The 22025-nt window shown below is 39.0% G+C and overlaps 1 protein-coding gene across 12 annotated transcripts in view; it reads right to left on the reverse strand.

Moving 5' to 3' along the window:
- The window catches only part of mecom (MDS1 and EVI1 complex locus), a 143001-nt gene that overhangs the window by 21624 nt on the left and 99352 nt on the right, over positions 1-22025 (reverse strand). For 10 of the 12 annotated variants that reach the window (XM_023792873.2, XM_023792876.2, XM_023792877.2 and 7 more), the window contains exon 3: positions 2978-3112. In XM_023792873.2, coding sequence (XP_023648641.2) covers positions 2978-3112 — 135 coding nt within the window. Of the gene's footprint in view, positions 1-2977; positions 3113-4583; positions 5276-22025 lie in introns of those variants that run through there. The other 2 variants (XM_023792883.2, XM_023792882.2) reach the window with 2 other exon arrangements.

Genomic DNA, 22025 nt, shown 5'->3' on the forward strand with positions numbered 1-22025 from the left:
TTTCTTTATTAGTCTCTAGAATCACTGGTTTGAATATATATGACACAATTATCATCCCACAACTCTGCTGTGGGGCAAAATGGCCCCAACAGTTTGAGGGTAAATTTTAAGCAATAAACTGCTAGACTCAGTTGAGCTGTAGTACAATTCAACACCGTGGAACATATGTCACAAAGTAATACTGCCTTCAAAGTATCATCTAATCATCATTATTTCCACTATTGCCTAATGATAAGTAATTGAGGGGAATGAGTTCTATGTCAATATTCCATCTGTCTGTCTCTTTTCCAGTCTCCTACCCAGTACAGGGTAGTGGGATGTCTGGAGTCTGTCCCAGGCAGCACAGAGTTGGAGGAACACCCTGGATGGGATTCCACTACATTGTAGGGGAAACACATAAAACACAGTCACAAGTATAATCACATACTATGGGCAATTAATGGCATGTCTTCTCCTTGCAAAAGGAAGCAGTGCTACCTGGAGCACCTGCTCTCACAGAATATACAGTATCAATCTCTATTTCACCTACAGTATTCACCTTATAGTAAAAGTCCTTGAAGCAGTAAGTAATACAATTAGTAATACATTATATTGCAACAACCAAGTTAAGTGTTCAATATCTCAAATATTTCTCAAATTTTACACTCTTCAAAATAGCCCCCTATTGCATCTATGACAGCATTGCCGACTCTGCATTCTTTCAAACAGCTTCCAGTTATAGTGACCTGGAATGTTTCTCCAACAGTGCTGGAGGAGTTTCTACAAGTTCTGGGCACAAGTTGGCTACCTTGCTTTTACTCATTGATCCAACTCATCCCAAAGGAGCTCTATAGGGTTCAGGTCTGGGGATTATGGGGACCTGTCACAGCACTCCATCTCTTTTCTTGTTCACAAAATAATATAGTACTAACGTAGCCTTGAGGTGTGCTCCGGGTCATTATCAGACTGATAAATAAGTTATTTTCAGTAGGTGTTTCAAGACTTTTGTCTGGTATTGTATAAATGAACTTTTTCAACAAAACTATAATTTTAGGATGGCTTTTACTGTTTATCAAGGATTTATTGACCCAAGAAGCAACATAATTAAACAGAGCAAACTTCTGGGAGCTCATCTGGAACCAGCCATGAATTTGACATGGTATGATATGCTAACACAAAAAAATAAAATAAACACTGCTGATGTTACCATTCATGGCAACTGGAAATTACAGTCATCACCACCTGTGACTTCAGACTGCCCCCAAAAAACCAAATAAACATATATAACAACCAAAAAGAGTTTTTCCACATAGAATTTAACCTTAACCAAAGCAAATGATAATTATCTAGAACATTTAATAATTTCCTGTTATTACTGAACTGAACATTACCAAGCTGTGTTCTTATTTTCAGACACTAGGCCTCCTACACTGTGAATTCAGGGCACAGTCCCTGCGCTGCTCCATGACAATGACAGGTGACAAATCTCTTCTCTTTTTAAATGGCTTCTACTTTTTTCTAATCCCCTTTCTCTCTCTTCTCTGAACAACCCAAATCCATTGTAAATTTTGTAAGATAAATTATAGATCTTTTTAAAAATTTCACTCAGTGGAAAACAGACTCATTACATGCATTGTACTCATTATTAAGATAAACATATGTATAATACAATGTTTAATGTGGTTTCCGATCAATGGAGAATGACCTGCCCTCAGTGGGAGAGAACAATGGCTGTGGAAAGAAATTTGTTATGAGTAATTAGCAAACTGGTTAAAATTTTGATCTGAAGTATAATTGAGAGCTCATGATAGAGGAATTACACTACATGGTTGTTAAAATGACTTGCAAGCACATAGAAAGTAAATAAATTTGACTGTCAGGCAAACACATATGATGAAAAAAGGTGAGCAATAATATAGTAGATAGTCAAAAAGCTTTGTGAGTATAGAGATCAGGTGCTAAACTGATCACTACTAAAGTATCATGTTTAACTGACTGTCTTTCTTTAATAAATGCTGCTACTTACTATGACCTGTCATTACTGTTAATGTACATATTTTTAAAAGTTTGCTGACAAGTAAGGCATCTTTAATAATAAACCATATTCAGAAATGTTCAGTAAAATACAGTATACTATTAATAATTTAATTGGCATTGATATTAACATAAATGTGGTATTATACATAATGAGATTGTATAGTCCAAATAATTGTTATTACTTAATAATGTTATTAAATATGTATATTAATAGAAAAGATGCAGAACTGGCTTAAGCCATTATGATATGTGATAGATACTGTAATATGTTCCACCACACTGGTGAAGCCACTGTTCTTTTCGTTCCTAATTACAAAATTACAATTACAGCCTCAGGTGAAAATTTACTTTCTGCCATCTAGTAAAAAAAATTTAGTTGAAAATAAGCCAATACTGGTATTTACCTACTTAATATTACTACATGATTTTCTAAAATATTACTAAAAGTCACACTTCCTTATTTTCTTATATATAACAAAAATATTGTAGACCTTGATTTAATTTGATTCTAAAACTTCCATAATGAATGAATGAATCTTTCTTTTTTTCTAGATGAAATGACCACTGGCAACTGGATTGTGAAAATTCCCACATAAAGTGCCGATAAGACCGTGACTCAGGACAGCCTCCTGAAGGCAGGCTCACCGGTCAAAGGAGAAACCTGCATGCACGAAGGCGCTCAGTAATCAAACATTCCCGGGATAGCTCAGAGTTTATTATGTAAGTGTAGGAAGAGTGCTATAAGTATCAGCATAGCTAGCTCTTTGGAGGCTGCTCCTGTGGTCCTTCACACTGAAGCCAAGACACAATTACCGAAAACAAACAGAGTGATACGAACATGGCGGTCTGCTGGGGGGGAAGGTATCAGGCAGCCAGATCAAAACAGCAGCTCTGCACTGCTCTGAGGCAGGCAAGAGGCAGCAGGCCGCAGCCTCCAGTCACAGCGCTGTACTCCACATACCTGATCATCTACTTGGCACAGGTTCAGGTTGTGCTGGTGGGCCAGCGGAGCAAACTGGATGTTTTGGAGCCAGCTCCTGGTATCAGAGCCGCTGGCATCCACGCAGAACTTCACATGGCCCGACTCATCCGAATTCTGCACACACCGACAGGAGAGAGAAGAGAGAGGTGGAGGCAAAGATCACCTTGCTGATCTCTATCTTAAACTGAAGCATTCATGGAGAGAACCTGTACCTCCCATGGAGAAACTGGAGATACATGGCAGGAGTCTGCATCCAGATGCAGAAACACAGAAAAACACCCAGACAAATATGTAAACTCACTCTCTGAAAGTGTGTATACACACACACACACACACGCACACACACACACACACACACACACACGCACGCACACACACACTTGCAATTTATGTATACATGCATAATTTTTATTTTATGATGGTTTACTGAGATTTTTTTAAACAAAACCATTCAAATATTTAAAAATAAAAGATTGTAAATCTTGCATTCTTGTTAAACTAAAGAGTAATTATAAGAGTGTATTTTGAAACACTGACCAAATAATGTGCACAATGTACTACAATGGACAGAACTACACTGTAAATTTCTGTAAATCAGTTTGAAATTTATTGAAAAAATATGTATTTTAGTTTAAATAATTGGCATGGAAAATCTTGAAATGTATTTTCCTGCATATATTTTTAAATTACATTCACTGAAGCATTGATATCGTCAGCCTTATGTTAGAAAGTTTACCACCAAAAGGAAGTTAGAATTACGACATTGTGCTGGATAAAAAGGCACTTATCCGCGGATGGAAAAGAGGGCCAAAAGTGCTGGCACAGTTTACATAATCCCTGAACTGACTGTAACATGGGTTTCGAGTCCTTTTCAAGGAGTCAATTCATAGAATTACTGCATTACAAAATCTTATATTTCTTTTTATTTTTTATCATAATTTATTTTAGAGTTTACCGTTTGGATTTACGTAGGCCTAAGCAATTTTTTTCAAATAAATTATCCATAACTTCTATAGACTGTTGATATAAAAATTAATGAACAAATTCAATTATTAAATTATTAAATATTCAATAGGCCTACGTTTTAAAATAAAATAATAAAGTATAAGTAAGTATGGGTCTTCTAGGGAAATGGTTTTAATATAGAATGTATTAATGTAAGTTAATTTATAAAATAATAATTTTTGCTTTTATAAATTTGCCTGAATAATACAGCAAACGAAGTTATAAAACAAATTAAGCGTCTGTTGCATTTAGTTTTACTTTTTAAAATGTTTAAAGGTAAATTTACCATACTTAAATATATTACAGCGAACGCGTAACATAAAAAGTATAACCTTAAAAGGGAACGAATTGGTTTTTCCACGAGAAGCATTACATTTGTATAACATTCACACAGCGCATTCATACAAAAACGTGATGCGAGGCTGTTTACATTATAAAATAACGACTAACATGGTCTTAACTTTTCCCCATAAGATTAATAAAGAAGATTCTACAGCAAGTTAGATCGGGAAGTAATGAGCTAGCTAAAAGATCAACAGCCATGATTTTCGAGCAAAAAAGAAAAGAAAAAAAAACTCACCTAAACATTGATGCGGAGAAAACTCCTGAATCTCCGCACATAGCAGTCAAAACTGTCATGCCATTTTATCGCTCTTAATGCAACAATAAAATTATATGCGATGCGGTATTCATAAAAGTATCCAGTGCCTATGAACTTTTAAAACGAATAGGCAATAAAAACGTTTGTCCTACCGTAATATATGCTTTTTGAAAATCGAAATACAAAAATGCACTTCAGTTTGGGTGGAAAAGGATAAAAATCACCAACATCATAAATGATTAAATGTTGTTCTAACACCCGTGTATTGCGTCCAAACTGTACATTGTCCTATATCCTTAAAAAGTTTTTAAAAACTGGATGTTTATATCTTTTCTTTGCAAACTCCTGATACTGTCCCTCAACTTCTCTATTTTTGTCAGTTTGACATCGTGTTAATCCATCGCACTATTAATTTTTCCAACTTCAATACAAAGAACCACCCTGACTGTTCCTCGAAAAAAAAATCGTCCGGTTTCCGCTTGAAGGGCAGGAGAGCTATACTTTCCCTTTTTGATAAGGTGATAGAGAGATGGCGGAATCTCCCAGCGTCTATATGATGCGCTTCTGTTTCACAGACTGTCTCTTTAAAGGGAATCTTGCTCTCTCATCCATACCATGCAAGGCAGTCAGGGTATCTCGCCTGTCTGCGATCGGAAGTTGAACGACGCTCCCCTCAGTAATTTTTTAAAGCGACAGCAGCCTGCTTGCAGAAAAGAGGTCAGAGAAAGGTCGGGAAAACGAGGTCCTGTTAGACTGACAAGAAATGCACCAGCCCCTAATATTGTTCAGATAAAACTAACCAGTACTCCCAAGTCAAACTTTTTGTATTCTTTGTATTTTTACTAGCTCATTCAAAACTGTTTATTGGATTGATGAGCTATATCAAATAATTTATTAATAAACGAAAAGTTTCATCTTAACAATTATTTGAAAGAACGGCGAATTATTTTCATTACCTTTTTGCCTAAAGAAAATGGATTTATTGTATGACGAAAAACAACTTTAATATTCCGTATGTTTTCAGCCAGCGTCAATTCAAAATTTTCTGGTGTGACCGACGTTGCACCTGCTTTGAAGGGTAGCACTATATCTCTGCTGCTTCAGCACACTGATTTGCATTAAATTGTACACTGGGGATTTTTTTATGCAATGATATAGAGAAATTTAAAAGACCAATTATAAATTTGTAATCAGAATTTTATCAATTTCCTAGAAGAAAATATTTTTTCTATTAAAAACGAAGCGTTAAATATCGTATTAAATGTATGCTGTTAAAAAAAATAATAATTATAGATTCATGACCACACATACAATGGTATTGATACTAAACAAATATATAAAAAATTAAGTTACTTTGTTTAAATGTGGAATGGAATTTGTAAGCAGGATAGTGTGAGTTCCTTTCTCACAACCTTAGGGGGAGAGCAGGGTTAATGCGATGCGATTATGATTAATATGTCTCCGTGGCCCGCTATCTATGACATTGAACTTCTAGTTCAGATAATGTCCATTGTTTTACAAAATCGCAGAGCAAACGTAGGAAGGACAGGAAAAATTATGTGTAAATAAGCCGGACCTCGCCTGAGATTCCCATACACCGCGCTGCTTGAGAACCAAAAAGAGACCCCGGTTCGCCGGCCATTGATTTCCTGCCTCTCTTGGACTTGTCCATTGTTGAAACCCTTTTTAATTTAGCCATAAATTGGGATAAGCTCGAGCTATGAGCTGTTCTATTTTCTTCCTGTCAGGATGAGGGATTTGTTTTATGATGCATTGTGTATTAAATACAAGTAATCTGGGAAGGTGATTGCTCGGGCTCTGTGGATCTGATTGAGGTTTTTGATGGACTCCCGAGTCCTTACTGAAAAGGAGGAAACGTTGGTGAATAAACAAAAGTGTATGTGGTATCAGAACCAAGTCGAGGTAAATTAGGGCAAAAGTGATCGAAACCTATGCAGTCAATAGATGTACCTGCACTTCAACCGTCTGTCAGGAGATGGCGTTCTGAACTGACTAAAACTTTCATATGGACAATCAAAATCATACGTTTTTCTGCATTATGCATGGCTATTTAAAAGTTTGCAAAACACTAAGGAGTAACTTGTATTCTTGGAAAGACATAGGCCTATCTAAAAACAGAAGAAAAGAGCATGCTGTGCCCCTTTCAATAACCATTTATTCACCACTTATAAAAGTGTAAAGTGTTTCATCGCATAATATATAAGCCAATATAGGCCTATATTAATTTACGTGAAAATGAAAAATATCCAATTTTAAAAATACTATAGGATTACAAATAAGGATAATGATAAATACCACTAAATTTAAAATACTTTTTTTTTTTTAAAAAAAGACAATTATTAATGAAGATTTCTAAGACTATCTCTTAATATTTTAGTGCCATTTTGCTCGTGCAATGTAAATTTTCATTTCAACACACAACACAGGATTCCTACAAAGACTAGTCGACAAACTTATCTGACATCGTGATTGATTAATAAAACCATAAATTAAGCTACATTGTTTTAATCTACTGTTAAAAATAAATGTTCAATTTACAGGAAATAGTTTAACCGGTTATAGGCTTACTCGTACAGACAAACACCACACGAACGATTGCTTGAGAAATTAATAAGGAAAGGAAATTAATTATAACGGAATTTCATTTATGATATAATGGAAATTAAGTTTTTGTCATCACTTTCTCACATTTGTTTATTTGGTAAAGGCGATGCGTGTTGTCCTTATATTGATCACAGTTTGTGAAAGATCTTATTTTAGGCCTGCATACATTTCAGCAACTAGCCTGTAATTTATGCGCAACTGCCACACCACAATTCTCAAATATGAATACTCCCGGAAATGAACGGTATTCTGTGCGTACCGGTGTAATTTAGGATCGTTTTACCTTCATTTCCTTTTTAACATAACCAGAGTAATATACTGGGGAAACACAGTGTTGTGTTTTTAGCAGCATAACTGTCATTAAGTATAGTACAACTACTGAAACCGGTCACAGCATTCTTAATACATCGACTGTGTTTGGAAAGCCGATAATTAAGTTAATGTTGCTTAAACATTTATGTTGGTGTAACATCGGTATATGAGCTTTTTTCTGAAACGTGTGCCGTGAGAAAGCAAACTTAACTTGGAGGGGACGCAAAGCTAGTTCGCTTTACAAAAACAAAAAAAATCCACGTTATAGTGAGAGTTTCCTTGCGGCCAATTACCATTAAAAGAAAGGGGAGGAAATGAAAGGGGAAAAATGTAAATAAAAATTTCCTTCGTCTGGAAGTAGGCCTGTAGCTAGCATGTTAATCTCCACCTCAGTAATTTGGTTCTCCGGGAGAAGACAGAAGCCCCGTCGCTTTGCCCTGCACTTCATAAATCACAGCTTTATGTGGACAAGGTCAGGGCACCCCTGCCTCCACCCAGTCCTTCCCAGCAGTGCAGCACACCCGCCATGTTTAAGCCCCCCCTGCCCCTGCCTTGGGCTCTCAGGACCAGACCAGCTCACTTCTAATTACTTTTGATTATTTTCATTTGCGGAGGTCAGCCAGGCATTCCAGGAGAGAGATGATTTCCTACAAATTCAGCGGCCTTTGAGCAGAGGCTCTGTGTGTTTTTGAATTAGTACCCCATCATTTCTGCACTGTCTGCTCTGTCCCGGCTGCTGCGCACTCCTTCCCTTCACACATTTGCCCTGTTCCAGCCCTAAACCGGTTCCTTCTCCATCAGCCAGAGAGGGACTCGGGCAGTGTGCTGCCTCGGATGTCACAAACAAAACTGTCACAAATAGCAAAGTATGTGAGAGGCAAATGTGACAAAAAACAAAGGTATCCTATACTTGGGCAAATCATTTATTAGAAATGATTTTAAGTTAAGTCAACTGGGAATTTAGTGTGTTGAACTTAGTATATTGAGAGGAATACTTGGGCAGTACAGTAACTATTATAAAAGAATTTGAGTTGAAGCAACTTGTTAAGTTTTAAGTTAAATCAGGTTTTTTTTAAGGCAACCGGTTTCGTCAAATATAAGTAAATTTATAAGTAAACTTATCCAGGCTTACAATATATGAAAGAAAAAATGTTGAAAACCTAATTTAATATCTAAGTATTTATTTATATTTACAGATGAGAAAAGAACAGATCCACAAGGTTGGATGCCCACCTTCAGCTGGATTTTATGTGCAGTTATTTATGTAGTAGACACTAAACATGAGTATCCTATATGAGGGCCATTTATACTCAAGATGGAAATCAAGTTATTTGGTGACAGTGTGGTATTTACTGATTTTGATGGTTTGTGCTGTTATAGTGTGTGTGCTTCTATAGTAGCCTTACGGCTGCAAGCCCACTGTGGCTGAGCTGAGAGCACAGAGCCCCTCTGATCATAACAAGCACTTCCTCCTAGCCATCTTGGCACACTGGGCCTAGTGTATGGGGCCACAGGGTGAGACACAGTCTGCTGGAGAGTCAAAGGTAACATTTTAAAAACATAAATTTACTTGGGCCAGCTTACATGCGGAACATGCTGGAAACTTAAACAAGCCCCTAGAGTTTTAAGGGTGGAGAGTGGGGGTTAATTTGCCCATGTTGGTTTCTGCAGCAGAGTGAACAAATTGCTTCTTACATGTTCCTAGATATTGTCTTTAAGAGAGCTTTCATGTAGAAACAATGGAATGGAACACACCTGTTAAGATATTAGAACACGACATTTCACATGTATTACAATTACTGAGCTCTCTGTCTTTGAGGAGCTGTGTGTCTGGTGTATTGAATACGAACCTATAACAGACTGTAATATTAGATAAATAATCTTAATGATCTTGAAACACCTTCATTTATTCCAACACACATATACAATTGAATGCTTCCAAGATTTCCATGTACTTCTTTGTAATTAATAAAAACTCAATAGATTTGCATTGCAATAGTATTACAATACTGTCAGCGGTGTGATGGGATACATTTTGCTGTTGTGTGAGTGCTGCTCATGTGCTGTTTGAGTTGTATGGGAGTTTATAAAGTTTGGCTTGTGTGTGAGTTTTTGGATTCAAATTGGTGTTGTGTGGAGGTGGGGGCCATACAGACCTAATCGAAGCGTGGTTTCAAAAAGTTGGATTGTCCCTTTAGCACAGAAAAGAAACCTATAAATTGTGTTCTTTAGAGTGCTTATGGTGCATCCATAAAGCTCTACATCACACCTCTGCATCGGCACACTGATTTCACATATTGCCATGATTATTCTGAGTGTTTATCTGTATAATATTTCTCATCATTTGTGTGTATTGCGGTATTTGTTCCTTGTGAACATTCCACAAACATGCAGACTGTAAATTTAATTTCTTGTCTGGTGGAAATATTTAAAAGTTTATTTAACATTTATGGTAAATTGAAACATATCATATAGCCTAGTAATTCAGAAGTAAGAATTATATATAACCACGTTGTAACCACGGGATGACAGTGCTTGTTGCTTCTAAATGTGGTTATGGATGTGTGGCTAAGCGGGTCAAGCTTCTGTGTCTGTGATTGGAAGATCACTGGTTAGAGCCTTGATAAAATACAGCAGTCACATGTCCATGGGCCTTGAGCAAGGCCCTTAACCCCCAGCTCCAGGGGCGCTGCATGCTGCCTGACCCAGCACTGTGACCACCCCAAGCTTGCTTTCACCTACATGTTTGTCTCATAGAAAGTAAGATGCCAAAAAGAAAATCTCCCCATGGGGATGAACAAAGTATCACTATTCTATTCTCTCCTGGGGATGTTCCAGGGAGGCACACAATGGATCCTGTACCAAACCTGGTACTTCAGGTGTAGAACTTTGACCCCATATATAAAATAACAAAGTTTCATAGGAAGACATTTTTACAACAGTACGGGGTACCATGATGCACATCAAAATCATTATAATATAATGTTATAGCATTGACCTCCAGTTACTTTTAGCTAAGAAAACTGGATTTATTGGTTATCGAAGAGTAATTTACAAAGACCGTGTGGAGCACATTTAGAAATCTGTCTACCATTATCCAAAAGTTACCAGGGCTGGACTGGACATCTGGCATACCAGGCATTTTCCCAGTAGGCTGATAGGAATGCGGGCCAATTGGAAAAATGTATCGCTTAGTAAAAGTTATCATTGCCCCCCCCCCAGGTGAAGTTAAGTTAAGTTAATAAGAATGTGAATACAAATATGTACAATTTCTGTATGTTTCCTTCGTAGACAATTCAGTTGGCAATTAAAATATAATTCCAGTATAAGTACAGCTTCTGTGAAAGTGTTCTAGTGACTGTATACTGATTAAAAACCATCATCAGTATCCAAAAAAATGCTAAATAGACGGGGGGGGGGGGATCTGAAAAAGAAAATTCCATGTTTTATCAATTCAAAATAACAGTGGTAACAGACACTCAGAACACTCACAATAGCTTCCACTAAAGTACTGCTTCAAATGCTAGTATTTATCTCTGAGTTTTGATTTAAGTCTGGACTTACTTGTAGATGCTCTGAAAGGCAAAATGAACTTCTGGCTATCTGGAAGGCTAATCATGAGTTTTTAAAAGTGGACATACGGAATCACATTTATAAAGTCAGATTTGATGGAATGACATGATCTGGGTTTATCTAATACTAGACGAATCATTCTAATGTAATACACTTTTGGAGTAATATTCTAACCAGTGGTGGGGGCCAGCTGAAGATAAATCAGGTTTTATGATGACTGTTGTAGTTTTTATGGCACTGTGTGATATGAAGGACTGATCTGGGGATCAATCAGACATGCTGGCGTGTCACGCGAGACAGAGGGATCGATGTGCGTCTTGGACTGGAGTGATGGAGCGGCGATGGACTATGACCAGAGTCACAATGTCTGACGGAGGTTTTTAATGCCCATGCTGGCAGTGCATGCCCTGGAGCAAAGCAATGCTGAGAGGCAAGTGAACCTGGCGGCTGGGGTGAGTCTCCTCTCACACTGAGACACTGAGGACTGCACAAATCCTCTAGCTCTTCAGGAGAACTTACAAACAAATTGGAATTGATCTCAAACTAGATGGAGCTCGGTGCAAAAAAAGCAGCCTATTAGTGTAGACAATTGCAGTTAAAATAGTATACAGCACAGATTTGGTTTACTCTCAACAACAAGCATTACAGTTGAAGTAAAAATGCACAGAGCACTTTGTAACATACTCCCAATTGCAGGAAATTGGTCATAATTTTGCTCAGCCCTAAACAGGCTTTACCATCCTGTCATCTGGTTAAAAGTCCAAGGAACAAGAAACTATCCGAAACCTTTCAGCACCCCCTCCCCCTCATCCTCAACCCCTCCCCCCCCCCCCCCCCCGCCCCAACAACCTCACACTCAAACAATAAAAAACCTGTCTCGGTCAGCTGCCAAGGAGAAAATTCCACCTGTCTTGCATCCCTCACCCTCTATCTGGGAGCAATTTGTTCACCGAGCCTGTTTATAAGAAGTGAAGTTATACGTAATCAAGCCCTAAGAGTACGTACACACACTGGACATCCATGTAGAATGCAACATATTAAATTTCTGTTTGTTTGACAAGAGTCCTGTCTCTCTCTTTCATTTTGTCAGGAAGACCCCCATCTATTCACCCCGGGTCACAACCTTCACAGAATTCCCGCTCACTCTCTCAAGTGCTAACACGCATTAAGTAAATTAAGAGTCTCTTCTGTGAGGGAAAACAAATTAGCTTCTTGAACAAGAGAAAGGCATAAATGTAATCTCTGTAGACTCATATTTATGATGCAATTTACGCTGCCTCACGGTTATGATGCAATATATGCTACCTAATGATAGTACTCTTGACGAGAGCTCATGAGCACCATGAGCCATTCTCCACACAAAAAAGTATTTTTGATGGCAAGAATGAAGTTTAACTAACATGGCATAATACATGTCTAAGAGAAATAGCTGTCATCCTCACTCTCGCCTCATTCCAGCAAAGCGCTGATGTTCTGTTTGTTGGGATGTTTGCCTTCAAAAGAAACGACAAACAAAAACAAGCAGTATAATAGCCAAAAGACAGAGGACAGAGGTGAAAGCGAGTTTGGGGAATGAGCGGATGTGGGGGCAAGCTGGGGGGGGGGGGGGGCTCCTGAGGAACGGGCTCTGGTGTAATCTCCACACTGAATAGACGCTGCTCTAATAGAATCCTGGCGTCCGGCTGCCACTGAGAGAAACAAGAGGCGTAATGGATGGGTTCGGCTCCCGCTCCCACTTTCCCCGATGACCCTTGCGCTGGTCAGAAGTAAGAGCTAAAGAAGCATTTTAGCCTGGGGGCTGATTGAATGGGGAGAGAGGTGGGAGCAGCCGTGCTGATAGACCAATTTCCCACTAGTGCGAGCAGCAGGCCTTGATTGATGAGGGCTGGGGCTGCAGAGAGGAGCCCCATCACATGTGATCACATAAATACTCATTCAGCTCCAATCCGCCCTGACAAGCCCGCGACAGCTTTGTCCCGTCACAGATATCACTGCGGGGAGAATACTCCATTAATCATGCATAATTAACCATTCCAATCGGGCCGGTGGAACCAAGACAGGACCTTGAATAAATCCGAGCACCGTTACTGGGATTCTGCACCATTAATACCAGTAACTTTTAAAGTCCCCTCAGAGGCAGCTGGTTTGTACAGGAAACAGGTTCATTGGTAGCGGTTTAGGCTTTAATGGGCCCACTGTAGCAGTAGCCCGTACAAACGGCCTCGGCTCACAAAGCGTGCAGCACAATATCCTGTTGATCTGCAGCAAGTCATTACAGCGCAATGTTTGAAGTTGAAAAACTGCTCTTTTAAGGGCTCATCTGTCAAGCGGACCAGTTAACAACTCCTCCCTTGTCCATCATGACAAGAGGCTCACAGACTCGCCACCAGCGGTTGGACCTGCTCACTGAGGCCTGGCTATCTTATTGGGGAGTGGCGGAAATGCACCAAGACAAAATTCTGACCTGTGGAGTGGGAGGGGCTCAGCCTGGGGCAATCCTCTCCGGTCAGCTTTAGGGTCCTCGCCCGCCCATAACTACTCAGATGGACAAAGTAAAATACTCCAACCAAAATACACATTCCCATGCACATACACATACCCAGAAGTAAACAAACCTGGTCCTCAAAAATCATATTCCTGTAGGTTCATACTAATACATTTCTATTTCTTTCATAAAGAACACACACTAAGCTACACATTTACTGAGGACAGTTTAGGTAAGAACAAAGGGTATTTAAGACAGAATTTCAATTCAATACTGCATGGGAAAATAAACTGCTTTGAATAATTAAATATAGTAAATTAAATCCTGCTGAATTGGGAGCGCAGCTTGCAGAGCAGCAAACCACAGAGCAATTTCAGAACCAACAAATTAAGGTATGTAGTATTAATCAGGAACAATTTAAAGACTTGAGCAGAAAAGACAGCTAGCATCCTGCTCTTGCTCCCTGCCTTAGCTTGGTCCCAAATTTTTGGAATTCAGCAAGATGGCCCTTTGGATGTGAATGTGGGTCTCTCGATTCAGTCCTGACCCAGGGGCCAGAGGCAGCACTTGGACCAATGTGGCAGGACATTGGAAAAGCAGTCTGAGGAGAGTTGAGCTCAGAACAGCTGGCTGCTGCTGCAGGGATGAGAGAGGCTGACACCCCCAAAACGGGAAAAAACTAGAGAGCCGGATCCCTGTGATAGCAGGTCTTTAGAAGATCTGGCAGGTCTGTCACTAAGGGCTGCGTGACAGATGGCTGACCCAAACACAGAGGTGCAATGAGAGAACATGGAAAGGAGAAAGTGACTTGTGAAACTCAGGAATCCAAACACAGTCAGTGTTTATATAAATGCCCTGAGAGTTCCTCTATGGCCGATGTTCTCTTATGTGAAGCAGTTGCTTGTTCCATGATGAGTGAAGAACATGACAAATCCTTGTGGGGGGGGGGGGGGGGTGTTAATTTCTGTGATGATATAAGAATCAAAGTGGAACCTGGAGTGCACAAACACACATATACAACCCTAACCCTAACCCAGAAATAAACAAACCTGGTCCTCAAACAAATTTACCACAAAAGCTCTTGCAAACCAGGGCTGGTCACTGGTACCCTTATAACCCAAATGAGTTTCAAAAACCTGTACCTGGATACACACTGTTGCACTTACCTACAAACAGGGAGGTTTTCTCCTATACTTAGAAAGTACTGAAGATTATAAGGCATTTTTCATTCTCATTGTGGTTCAATAAATCTCTCCCTCTGAATATATTCTAAGGATCAGTCAATTACAGAGGACAGTCATGAAGTATTCCACTGAGAGCCAGCTGAGCAGGTCTCCTCTTTTTCTCAGCACCCATTCTGTGTAGCTGTTGAAGATGCGTGTCACGTACAGAGAAGATACAGTTTGCTTAAGAGGAAGACAAGTGGACATAATCTGGATGCTCAGGTGGCTCTGGCTGCTGGTCCTGATGGGCCACCCGTTTGGTTTATAAGTGTAAAAGGATCCATTTTTCCTGTGCAGTGGGTGCTAGTTTCTTTATTGGCCACAGCTTGTGCTTCTGTGCTGCAACAGCTGTCTGCTGTCTACATTCATGACACGCTGCACACATTCTGGTTTTCCTCTTATTTTTTGCATCTGGCCCACTTAACAGAGTGAACTAGAGGGCCATCGGATGTGTCATTGCACAAGTGTGCCTCCTCGGCTAGTGAAAAAGCCGAATAAGAAAAAATCTCACCATAGAATGGGTTGGGTTCATGAGGCATACAGACTTTCCTCTATACTATAGAGATTACAGAGACAGAGTATTCCTGCAGCTAGATGCTTTAAAGGTAATAGTGTTGGAAAGGGGCCAGCAGGATGCACCTTCTTTCCAGATCATAGATTGTAGTCAGAGTGCGGGAGACGCCCTGGTTCTGAGGCCACACACAACCTGGATTGGTAGTGGGGCAGCACCGCAGAGCAGGCATCTGTTTCAAGGCCTGCTACGGACAGGCACGAGAACCATCTCCCATTGTTATGCAGCCAGGACAAGGGCACATCTTTTATAGCATGTCTACATTATAATTGTGGCAAAGTGACAGTATTATTCATTCATTTTTTATAATCAAAAGAAATAAAAGGGTTAAATTTAGGTCACAAAGGCCATAAAACAAATCATTGCTTCACTCAGAAATAGGGACAGAAATAACAGAAAAAGAAATGTATGAAAGGTATGTTTGGTGGAACTGTGGAATCCACATTTTTAAAAGGGACAGAATATGTCAGTGATTTTATGAACATCCTTCCTCCTTGGTTTGCCCAGGGTTTTTTCTGTACTCACATTGTAATTCAGCCTCATATGAGATGTGTCACCTCACCATGCCCATTCATAACCACAGCCTGTGAGCCATTCACCCACCATTCACTCCAGTTTAGCATCACCACCAACCATAATTGGAACCAGACATATTTCTGTTCCGACACTCAGTTTACAAGGGTGACTGTCTGTTCTGATATTCACACCAGCTAATGCAATCTGCATACAAGGCCAATGGTATTGTGGAGTGTGAGGACAGAAAGATAATACTGCTGAAACTAACTGTACTGCAGACATAGATATACCCACATTGATTCAACATAAGCAAAGCCTTGTCCTGAAAAGAACATGCTTAAATTCACCGAAACGCAAGCGAAGATGTAAATGTACCCAAATTATCTATAATCAGTGACGCAATCACTTTAAAAGCTGCTGAAAAAAATGCACAAATAACTACAAGAGCAAACAACTCAGCAGGGAGAGACAAATACACTTAAAGAAACATACAGAGGCAACAACATGCAAAAACAAATTCAATCCTTAAATCTGGCAGCTGCTGAAACACTTTGAAAGACTATTGTATCGTTTCAGTCACCTGAAAGTAGGGTTGAGCAATTAGTCAAATTTTCATTTCAATTACAGATTCCAACAATTAACAAAACAAAATAATTGAGATAAAACGATTATTCTATCACATTTTGTTTTGCAATGATTTGTCTTGTGTTATAAATCCAGTGCTCCCCTTTCCAGCCCCTTTGTGGAGTTCAAGGAAATCCACTGTTACAGTTTTTCTCAACTGCTTTGGCACATTTCATGAAACATATTTAACATTCTGACGATTATAAGAGAATTTCTCCCAACAGTTCATGCACATAGTACAACACTATGGCTTAACTGCAAAAGACTGTATGTTACCCGAAACAATTAACTTGTGTCTCAAAAGCAAATAACCATGAGGTCAAACTGCTTATATATACTGTCAAAATGTCAGTGCAAGTATGCTCCTGAGCTCCACAATTCTGAATTATAGTCGGTTCACACTTTCTCATTGTCAGCGACTGATCATTTTTCATTAGCAAACTGATATTTATTCATGTTAAAAACACCCATTTCATCTTTGATAAGTTCCATGTTACAGTATGTACAGTTCACTGCTGAAAGAAAGCATTCACATGTATATTTCAGGTGTCAAGACACAGTTCAATAGCAAACAAAAAAGCCACACAGCACTGTGTAGCACAAAATCAACAAAATGGCAATACAAAAATAACACAATCATGTACTGTGGGAACCAAAAACACAACAATGTTGTATCACTGCAATTTATGGAATATATTTTGAAATAATTTTGAAAGCTGTTGATGGCTAACACAATGATCACACACATATATAATTTTGGGTGTAAAATTATTACAATGGGAAACTACATAATCTATTTTGACCACCAAGACTAAAGCAACTGAATATTATGCCAAATGAAGACAGTTGTACAAAACCATTTGAATATACAGTAAGTATTTAAACATTTGAAAATTTGTGTGTAGCAATGAGAAATAATGTTTTGCTGTGCAGAAGTGACATTATGGTGTGAGGATTACACTTGTTGTTTCGCAAATGTTAATATCCTTTGAGAAATGCTCCAAAGTAATGTAAAAATACATTTCTTTAAGTTCAGTAAATGCAATATGCATTGTTTTTTCAAAGACAATGAGTAATGGTTAAATAATTGCAATCTCAGTTCTGACCAAAATAATTGTAATTGTGGTTTTTGGCATAATTGCGCAGCCCGACCTGGATGGAATGGTGAGTCTGAGGCTAGGGCTCTGTGCCAGCAATTAGAAGGTTCCTGGTTTGAATGCCAGGAGGGATCCTACTTTGTTGGGCCTTTGAGCAGTTGCTTCTTACTGGGTATGATGTTAACCTACATCCAGCCCTGCAAACAGGTCCTCCAACTTTCAGGGAAAATTCAGGGGATCGGTGGCAGGATTGGCACTCCAGCCACTGGAAAAAACACTGTTCCATTGGACAAGTGTGGTGCTGAGGTATCACCCACTGCACAGCTGTACCCAATTTCACGTCCCTGAGGTGATTTGTCATGTGGTGGGTACAGCAATGTGCTGTAATCAGTGCGTGCTCCTTGCCCCCTTCTCCTACCTGAAATGTATCGTTAATCGATCCATTCAACTGTTCATACAGGTCAGGGCTGAGGTGGGCAGATAGCCCATCCCTGGCAGCATAGGGCACGTGGCTGGGGAACACGCTGAATGGGATGCCAGTCTATTGCCGGGCATATCATGCTCTATGGCCATTTTAGAAACCAACTAGTCTAACTGCATGTCTTTGGATTGTGGGGGGGAAGCTAGAGTACCAGGACGGAACTGGCAGAACAGGCAAACAGCAGACAAACAGAGCAGATGCAGGATGCAAACAGCCACTGCAGGACGAGTGAAGAGACGTGCCACCAACTGCGGCTTCTGCTGGCTCTTATCGTAATCCTGACACGGCTTGACTCTTTGATGTTTGGGGGGCAACGCTCACTCAGAGTGCAGCAAAATCCACACTGAATCCACTATTCAAGCATTTCTTTTTGCTGTCAAATGCATGATTATAAACAATTTAAATTATATTTTTATATATTTGTAATTATATTAGGAACCAGATAAGAGGCGGAGAATGGATGGATGGGTGGAAATTGCAAACACACTGACAGCAATATCGTTTATCCTGGTTACTTTGGCACCTTTCATGAAACATACTCATCGTTTAAGGCGATGGTTGTTGTGCTGTGCAGCAGAATGTTTCACAAACATCCAAATTAAGTATTTTTGCACGCTGGTTCTCAATGCTGAACTAGATTCCTCAGATGGTCATATGCCATAGTTATATGGCACAGGTGAAGTTTCCAAGCTGAATAGCAACACTCACACCCCACAGTCCCCACTGGCAATTAACCCACTGTTTAAACGTTATGGATTCAAACATACCAGTGCTTTGCAGCTCTTTTTGTATTTACTAAAATGAAAGCTAGTTCATTAAATGTAAAATGCTCCTAGAAATCACGGCTTTAACTCCTTTTATTGAGCGACTTTAGGCTACTTTTGGCTAACGTTACAGTAACGGACTCTAATTTCCATTAGCATACAAGGCATACATTGCTATTTTAGCATACATCACATTCACTACTAATTTAACCTAAGATTGCATTTAGATTTGAGCAGCTTATGGATGTTGTGACAACTGCATTTTTTTATTATTAAATCTTTTAGCAACTTAATGCCCCCTCTTGCTCCCTGTAGATCTGCCACTGCTCATCACAATATAAGAGCATTTCTCAGAACAGTTTGTGCACATAACACAACACTATTGTTTAGCTGCAAAAAGCCATATCTCACCCAAAACAGTTAATTCATGCCTCAGAAGCAAATAATTCCACCAATGAATTAATCAGTGCCACCAAATTGAAAAGTTGTTTTAACGATGAGAGTAAAAATGCTTAGATATATTGGAAAAATGTTACTATAAGTATGCTCCTGAGCTCAACAATTCTGAATAATCCTTTCCCACTTTCACATTGTAAATGATTAATAATCATTAACTAAACTGATATTATTCATATGAAAGACACCAGATTCAACATTGCAAGGTTCTACATTTCAGTATGTAAAGTTCACTGGAAAGCATTTCCAATCATTTTTCAGATCTCAAGACACAGTACAACAGCAAACAAAAAAGTTACATGACACTGTATAACAGAAAAACAGCAAACTGGCAATACAAGAACAACAAAATTTCAACAAAATCACTTACTGTGGGAACCAAAAATACATTGCAATTTATACAATATATTCTTTTTGAAGTGTAGTTAACTGTTTTGCATGTGGTGGCTAACATGATGACCATTTAAATATATAGTGCTGGATGTAAAATTATTATAATGGGATACTATATCTAATCTATTTTGACCAACAAGATTAAAGCAACTGAAAATTGTGCCAAATGATGACAGTTGTACAAAACCATTTGCATATATGAACTAAAATTTTGGAAATTTGTGTGAAGCAATGAGAAATGATGTCCTGCTGTGCAGAAGTAACATTATGGTGTGGGGATTACACTTGTTTGCAAATGTGACAATTAACAATTGTTTGCAAATGTTAATTGTCATTTGAGAAATGTGCCAAAGCAATCAAGAAAAACTTTTAAAAAAGAAAAGCTTCAAACTAATGACTCTAAAGGCCAATAGGAAAAGGCATGATAAATAAAATAAAAATAAATTTGTCCATTTAAGGCTGCCTTGTTTTACTCTTAGAACATTTACCTGAAGTGCTTTTCTGAAAATTCATAAATAACACCATGTAAAACACTATGCTTTAGGACTTTTTCTTGTTTTTATTTTTTTGGATTGTTCAACATTAAGGAATTATATGGCTTTGTTGAGGGCAGAATCGAGCCCTGGTGATTTCAAGTATGGAGCAGAGCCAAAATGTCCATGGATTGTCACACTTCTGGTAAAGATAACTGTGGCCCTTTGCTGGTTTTACAATGACAGTGCAGATCAGCTCAAAATCTTAACAAACCAGCTTTCTTAAACATTCAGATGGTCTGGTTACAATACAATGCCTGAATGTCCAGAACACCTTCAAAGGTCCCCCCGACAGCCTGAACGCTATTAGGAGGTTAACAATAATGGCTTACATTGACAGGGCTATGGAGGTGCAGAGTCAGTACACAAAAGCAGAGGCCAAAAGGCACATTATAGCCTGGATGGGATGCTAGTCCATCACAATGAGTGAAATTATATCATTATAAAACTGTCACATATAATTATAAAACTAAACACAGCATGACAATAAATTCAAAGGTCATGCGTGGTCACTAAAGGGTCAATAGAAGGAGCTGCAGTAATGATTGGTCTCCAATACAATGCCACCCCCCCAAAACAAAACAAAAAAAAAATCTCTCCATGGGAAGCAAAGTATTTCAAACTGAATAATTTCTGCCTCTCGTCTCGGCCCGCTGCCTCTGCAGGAAAGCGCTTCCTCCTTCAGTAATCTAACCAGCAGCCAAACAATATGTAATTTGTTCATATCAATTGGAGAAGAAAAGGAGGTACAAAGCAGAAGATAAGGTTACAAACTGCTTTAGACACACAGGTGTGCAGCTCAAAAGCCCCTAATGCTAAATCCCTTAAGAAAATCTATGAATGACATAGCAGTGGAGCAGGCTGTTTTGTGACTAGATTGAGAATCGCAGTGAACTCCAGCCCATACCCGCCCCCCTTTTCTCCTCTTACCACATAAAGGCATCTCTCAGCTGCTAGCTTACACTGGCTGCCCACCATCTCTGCCATGGGCCCTTTTGCTTGTCTCGCTCCTTTAGACTTTTTCCAATGCAGGGAGGTAACAAAGGCATGTAGTGAAGTGATACTCAGCCAGAGCCGTCATGCCAAGACAGGGCGGCATTAAGGTCTCAGCGTGTGGGAGCTCAGCTTGCAGGTTCACACCTTTCATATGTACACTGCCACTCTCTCTCCCTTCCTTCTGCTCTCTGTATGTCCGATGCTTTACTGACATGACACAGCAGATTCAGAGGAAGCAGCAAAAGGAAAATAATACAGAAAAAAGCAATATCACCATATAAAATTCAGATTAAGATTGACTTTATTGACCTCCAAGGGAAATTTTGGTGCAGCACGAATGTAGTGCATAAACGAACATACATATAGTACAAAACATACAAAATGCAAAGACAGTACACTACCAAAAGGCCATATTAATTGAATATTAACCATGGGTAACAAATATTCTAAAATGCTGTCTGGTCCTACTGCATCACCTTGAAGATGTTGATCGAAGCAGATGCCCTTATTTCTGAGCAACGTCTACACCTATCATTGCTACTTTTCACTGCATTTCTGTGCTTAATTGGTGTGACAAGCACATTTCAATAGTTATGGATTCTTAAAACTGCATGTTTTATATAAATGCAAAAATATGTATAAAATGTGGTTTAAGGAGGAGGTAAAGGAGGAATATTGTGATGAGTGTTGTTCAAAAACTTTTCTTCCAGATTATACCCACACCCCCTTAAATTGACTCTTCCCCAAGTTCTTTTGTTAGTTATTGGGTGGA

This window comes from Paramormyrops kingsleyae, chromosome 17 (assembly GCF_048594095.1).
Source record: "Paramormyrops kingsleyae isolate MSU_618 chromosome 17, PKINGS_0.4, whole genome shotgun sequence".
In the NCBI taxonomy this organism is placed as follows: domain Eukaryota; kingdom Metazoa; phylum Chordata; class Actinopteri; order Osteoglossiformes; family Mormyridae; genus Paramormyrops; species Paramormyrops kingsleyae.